Source organism: Arachis ipaensis, chromosome B04, assembly GCF_000816755.2.
Source record: "Arachis ipaensis cultivar K30076 chromosome B04, Araip1.1, whole genome shotgun sequence".
NCBI lineage: Eukaryota > Viridiplantae > Streptophyta > Magnoliopsida > Fabales > Fabaceae > Arachis > Arachis ipaensis.
In genome coordinates, this window is record NC_029788.2 from 30,129,101 (window position 1) to 30,135,932 (window position 6,832).

At 35.2% G+C, this 6,832-nt stretch overlaps 1 protein-coding gene across 1 annotated transcript in view; it reads right to left on the reverse strand.

Moving 5' to 3' along the window:
* LOC107639139 (chaperone protein dnaJ GFA2, mitochondrial) overlaps nucleotides 1,962–6,832 on the reverse strand; it is a 7,954-nt gene continuing 3,083 nt past the window's right edge. Inside the window, exons 7-18 of the mRNA XM_016342569.2 lie at nucleotides 6,109–6,201; nucleotides 5,313–5,363; nucleotides 5,148–5,235; nucleotides 4,980–5,044; nucleotides 4,812–4,886; nucleotides 4,429–4,501; nucleotides 3,902–3,993; nucleotides 3,743–3,814; nucleotides 2,872–2,928; nucleotides 2,740–2,788; nucleotides 2,535–2,601; nucleotides 1,962–2,435 (exon numbers count right to left, since the gene is read on the reverse strand). Of these exons, the coding sequence (XP_016198055.1) occupies nucleotides 2,339–2,435; nucleotides 2,535–2,601; nucleotides 2,740–2,788; nucleotides 2,872–2,928; nucleotides 3,743–3,814; nucleotides 3,902–3,993; nucleotides 4,429–4,501; nucleotides 4,812–4,886; nucleotides 4,980–5,044; nucleotides 5,148–5,235; nucleotides 5,313–5,363; nucleotides 6,109–6,201 (879 nt within the window). The 3' untranslated portion in view covers nucleotides 1,962–2,338. The remainder of the gene's footprint in view (nucleotides 2,436–2,534; nucleotides 2,602–2,739; nucleotides 2,789–2,871; nucleotides 2,929–3,742; nucleotides 3,815–3,901; nucleotides 3,994–4,428; nucleotides 4,502–4,811; nucleotides 4,887–4,979; nucleotides 5,045–5,147; nucleotides 5,236–5,312; nucleotides 5,364–6,108; nucleotides 6,202–6,832) is intronic.

A 6,832-nucleotide genomic window follows, 5' to 3' on the forward strand; every position in this document is an offset into this window, starting at 1 on the left:
GGTTTTTAGAATATATATATATATATATATATATATATATATATATATATATATACACACACAAAATTTCATATTCATTTTTTTGGATGACCATTCACATGATCGATATAAAAAATAGTTGTTTTTTCTAACATAATGCTATATAATTAGATGCACATGTAAAACTATTTTATACTGACTGTGCATCAAATTAAATTCTCTTTTTGTTCACTTAAGTTTCCGATAGCATGATGATTATTAGTTAAAGTTCTCCCCAAACAAAATAAGGCTCCAAAATATATCAACTCTAAAATGATTGATACCAATTTAAACACAATTGACTGGGAATTATGAAAATCATAAAATCAGAAATGACACCTGTCTTAACATTTTAATTTTAAGTAGCAAAGAGCACCACCACCACCACCACCACCACCACCACCACCACCAACAACAACAACAACAACAACAAAGCCTTGTCCCACTAGGTGGGGTTGGTTACATGAATCAAACTCTCTCCCGGGATAATTTACAATTAATGCAAAATTTCCGGTCGACTCTCCTCAACAAGAAGAAGTCGATTTGAGAGCTTGTCATGCCACTTTTATAGGTTATAAGATGTTCGTCTCTCTTTTTAAAACATGTATTTGCGATGAGAAGGTCAAAGGTTGAGGAAAAGTCCAAGGTAGTTTTACCCTCAGCATTGATCACCCCGAAACCATGGCATCTGTGAATACTTCCATACCCAGTCACTTCTCTTTCAACATGGCCATTTAAATCTCCTCCTAAGAAAATCTTATCTCCCGAAGGTATGTCTTGGACCAAACTCTCTAGATCCTCCCAAAACCTTATATTGTGTTGTTCGTCCGAACCCACTTGCGGTGCATAGGCGCTAATCACATGAAAAGGACCTCCCTTCACCACAAGTTTGATAGAGATGATCCGATCTCTCACCTTCTTGACATCCACTACGTCCTTCTTCCACTGCTTATCCACAATAATACCAACCACATTCCTATTCTTCACCTTTCTTGTATACCAAAGTTTGAAACCAGAAGTATCCAACTTCCTAGCCTTCACACCAACCCATTTTGTTTCTTGTAGGCACATAATGTTAATCTTCCTCCCTGTCATGGTGTCCACCACCTCTATGGACTTTCCTGTTAAAGTACCTATGTTTCATGTCCCAAATCTCAACCTTCTGTCGTTCCGACCTTTACCTTTTACTTTGTGAACTAGCTTATTTACCCTCGTCTGTTCACGAAAACGCGGGAACCCATGCTCATTTAACACTACATCCGGGCACCGATGCAGCGGCTCTTGCTCATTTGACATCGTACTCGAGCCATACAGCGCGTTGCTTCCGAGCAACGACCTAGGTTTAGCGCAATAATGTCTTTGATTCATGTCATGGAAATTCGACTATATTTTTATGTTGGTTATCGAAGACCTAACACAACCCTCCTCCTTTATCCGGGCTTGGGACTGGCTATGTACCACAAGTGTAACATAGGCGGAATTTAAGTAGCAAAGAGCACCAAACAAACAAAATGAGATGCACCTCCACAGAGCTTTACATCATGCAGACAGAGCTTTACATCATGCAGACTCGTTGAACCCTAGCAAAGTGTATTATATACTAAGCTTTAACAACTCACAAATGTCGTTAAATCTTTCAAGAGAGTTGCCATACACATTTATCACTTATGTGATAAAGCTTAGTCACACTTCATAGTTCATATATCTATCCAGTATCCACCTTTTTCTTCTTTGGGTCACTAGAGTAGGGACTAGGCATTAACCCTCAACCGGCCACCCTTTTTTACATGGCTCATCATGCACCACCCTTAACAATGTGTATAATAACATGGCCGCTTAAGCTGACCTGAATAAACCGTTTAATAGTGTTCTTTGAAGATTCTTAGTATAAAACTCATCCCTTAAAAGGTTTAATAATTTAAAAACAAAAAGAAATTTCATCATTTCTCATAAACATGTGTATTGCAAATATTTTCTAAAATTTCGGGGTGATGCTACAACCATCGATACAAACCATCTAGTTCTAGTTTTACCTATCCGCCCAAATAATACATCTCTTAATTGTAACTTGCACCCATTCTAATTATGTTAATGGAAAAATATGTACATTATGGAACTAGAATATATGGGTGTACAGTCGAACTACCTTAAGTTAATTTGAAAGTTTAATTTAGTATGAAAGTTTTGGAGAAAATTATTACATACATTCGAAGTGGCTAAAAAAGTGGTTCCTACAAAACTTCAGCACAGCAGGCGGATTTGCCGGCCAGTTGAGCATGATTTGATGATAAAATATATAGTAGAAATTCTGCATAAGTTTTCAGCCAGAAGCTGATGCAGTTCTGCGTTTATCAGATTCCTCTTGCTCTTCCTTAGCGAACTCTTCAATCAATTCTCGCTGTCTCGTTGTTAGGTTTCTGCAGAAGGATTCCAGGCAGAGGAAAATTGTATTGTAGGAATCAATCATGAAACCATGCACAGTATATTATTGAAATAACAATATATATAACACTCACGTTGGAATGCTGACATTAAAATGAACATATTGATTGCCAAATGTGTAAGAATTCTTTGTCTTGATCCCTGTTTCAAAGAAAGAAGATAAGAATCACAAAAGAGATTAGCAATAGGTGGTGTGTGCCATTCATGCATGTATTTTTGCACAATGCTTTTCCAAAATAAAAGATATGACTTTCCTTGCATGGTTGGTAGTTGCTTTACCTTTATTTTTCAAAACCACTTTTTGACCAGGTTGGGTGCCAGGCCGAACCTGCCAAATAGGAACTCCACATTTAAACTTTGCTAGTTACTAAAATAACATGAGAAATATGCCTTGGAACAGCAATAACTAACCTTAAGAACAACATCTCCAGTAAGGGTTGGAACCTGAATGCTTCCCCCTAAAATTGCCTGAAAATAAATATACAAATTTCCAGTGTTTAGCTTAATTTTAAACTTAACACTGGAAAATGCAGCACAAACACACAACATATATTTGCGATTGACTAAATGTATGATAAAACACTTCTAGCACCAACCAAAACACTAATTGCCAAATCACACTCAGCATCTAGTCATCAACACCAAATATTTCAAACTAGTTCTTTTTTATTGTAAAAAGCAAAAATTCATGTCAACAAAACTTATACAATGTTAGTAGTTCCTAACAAGGGTGTAAATCAGATAAAGAACTGTTAAAAAAAATATGCATCTCGATTACAACTATGTCAACTCTATAAAACCACATTTTCTGAAGATAGCATATGCTTCCAGAGTATAATAAATCGAATTAACATCTCTTTTCATCGATGCTGACGAAGTTGCTCATGCAAAATATTTTTATAAAATAAGGTTATTATTGAGAGAGAGAGAGAGAGAGCGAGAGAGAGAGAGAGAGAGCGAGAGAGAGAGAGAGAGAGCGAGAGAGAGAGAGAGAGAGCGAGAGAGAGAGAGAGAGAGCGAGAGAGAGAGAGAGAGAGCGAGAGAGAGAGAGAGAGAAGTTAGCTTGCCTACAAATTTTTCATAAAAGAATATTATTTAGAGAGAAGACCAATGCAAGACAGAAGGATGAGAGATCCTTCTAATAAGTTGCTTGCCAAGAATTGTAAATTAATTACAAATTGATTCCCCCTATTAAGCATATGCATTTTTGGACAGAACGCAGGGACACTACAACTGAAAGCCACATATCTCATTGCTAAAAATTTTCGGCCAAGGAATTTACCTGTGTGATACTTAAAACAGCATCAACATGAATGTCAGATCCTTCTCTACGGAAAACAGGGTCTTCCCGAACCTAGGAAAGGGAGAAAGGAAACAAATAAAAATGATACGCCGAAAGTACAAATAAAAAGAGGATATGATCTCCAAGCTATTTAAGTACCTTAATAGTAACATAAAGATCTCCAGGTTGACCTCCATCAGGATCTGCTCCACCGCTTCCATAAACCCTAATGGTCTCATTAGTGTCAATCCCTGCAAAAGTATCAAATAAACAATCAGACCTCCTTTTTCCTAGCGGAACAACTGAACCTAAGAACCAACATAAGGGATGTGCAATAATATAAGAAAGTACATATAGCTGTCTTCTGTCAACGCATAATCAAATTCAACTACTAGTACTAAAGCTTTGTTACACAACATCCCAAAAGAGTGGGTTAGCTTAAACCTAATGGAATCACTTGTTCAAATCATTTTTTATAGATCATAGTTCCATGGAACGCAATATATTTTGGTACAGGAATGGATACATGGCATGCCACATGCAAAATTGTTATGTGGGAAGTATAGCCATGACATTCCGGTACGCAGATGAATTGTGAACTAATATGCGAGAAATGGTATGCAGTATGTCATCTAATCAATGAATTCATGTAACTATGATATGGATACCCCATTTTTAAAAGTTACCGGGCATAATATCCAACTTGACAGTCTTTGTTCCTCTGATAACCTTCGCACCCCTGCAAGACTTGCAAAACTCCTGATACAAACAATAAAGACAAAATTATTAACATTTCCCCACCAAAGCCATTGGTACTGAAGTTGAGCACAAGAATTAACTGCATATATGATAAATACAGTGCCATGATCATATGACAAGTTGAGGGGGACAGGAGAATAATAACTCCAGATATGGAATGTGTCCAAGGAAGAACAATATGCCAGCAATTAACCCAAAATTGCAGCTTATTCCATAATATCTTAATTCTGAGGTTCCGACCTGTTATATAATATACAAAACTACAAAAGTTTTAAGCTTTAATTAATAAATAAGACGAGATGAACCATACCGATACAATTTTTCCAGTTCCCTTACACGAACCACAAGTACTCTCCATCCTAAATATGCCAGCTTGTACATATGTCTGCACATGCCTCAAAATTATTAATTATTAATCTGATGACACTTTTCAAACTTGTAGCATGATCTCACTATCTAAGAGAGAGAGAATACTGACCATCCCTGACCCCTTACATCTTTTACAGGTTTCAGGTCTTGTACCAGGAGGAACACCAGTCCCACCTGCAGCAGGTTCAGCAAGAGAAAGATCCTTGACATACAGACCAAACTGAATATAGCAGTGAGATTCAAAGCTTTAAAAATATTAGATGACTAATTAGCATACCACAGGTATTACACACAACATCTGCTGGAAATGTCACGGTTTTGGTGCACCCTTGGACAGCTTCCATAAAGGATACTTCAATTGAAGTCTGTAAAAGAGATCATTGAGATTCCCTTCAAAGAAAGTCATTAGCAATATAAAGATGACTATATATGAAGAAAAAACCTTGATATCCTCGCCACCAAGATTCTGATGGAAGAAGCTCTTGACAAAATCCTGATCACCATTGAGGAGAACCATATTAGATTTCAAATATGGGATTCAAAAAGAAAGAAATCAATTAGACAACATGATTGGTTAAATGCAGAGAGGATAGACATTAGAATAATAAATAAACAAATAATACATACTGAGACCAAAATATACTGCCTTACAATTAAGAAAGAAAAACAGATGCATACTCATAAAACTAATTACATTGAAATATATTACACCAAATTTCAGCATATAGATCAGGGTGGTAAATAGATACACCATTTCCCGAACTAGTGATCGAGGAAGTTGCATGATTAGTTAAGGTGTTCTGTTCATAAATCATAAAATACAACAGAAGTGATATATAGAAATGAAAATTCATTATTAGTACTAGCTTCTTGACAAGCACAGACTGTTGTCCCCATCAAGTTGCATTTCCATTTTTTAGATATGTTTTATAATTATGTAGGATAATAGTGTTTTTTTTTTTAACAGTGGTAAGTACTTTTTTTTTAATAAACATGTGATTATGAAAGTATGTCTTGACCAGGAAGTTTCTTAAATTTAATGACAAAAGGTGGTCATTAGCACCTATTATCTTATATATGGTATAGAATAAATGATATGATAATTATGAAGCACAATTCCTAGAGGATTTCTAACTTAATGAGGAATGACCATTTCATAAAGAAATAATTATGCACAGATAGAAATGATTTAGAGAGACAGAGACAGAGCTAAATGGAGGAAATTAGTAAGTCCTTACATGATCACGGAATATCTGCTCAAATGGATTAAAGCCACTCTGGCCTCCTCCAAAACCAGTAGACTGTTGGTTCACATAGGCATCATGGCCAACCTACATATTCGTATTAAAATACATCAATTTATTTGTTGGTGGACAATAAAATAAGAAAACAACAGGACAGCAAAACAGGAAAAGGAAAAACCCGATGCTTAGGAGAAAGCAATAAATCACTCATAATAAATTGACATACCAATACACAATTAAACCTAGAAGCACGTGCATGAGCACAAGTCCTACATAAAACTGAGGCTCATAGAATCCTACACTCTTGACAAAAAAAGTCTTTGCGACTTAAAATTTTAGCAATGTACTATATCAATTTTCAATTATTATAATTTTTTTTTTTTCATTTTCTGAAAAGAAATGGTGGTGTGTCTACACTAAACAGATAAAGGATGGCCACGAGGAAGCAGGTCACAAAAAAGAAAATAAAAACTGCACAGTGAAAATTTAAACCTTCAAAATTATATGCTACATAGAATTATTGCATAGGATGATAAATAAAAAAAAAAACAAAAAATTATATATTTTCCATTTCATTGTATAAAAACTTATTTCAAGCACACATCATGGCAATATAATCTTCAACAAGTGAAGGAATAAGCTCAAGTCACAAGAATATTATTATTATTATTATTATTATTATTATTATTATTATTATTATTATTATTATTATGCAAAA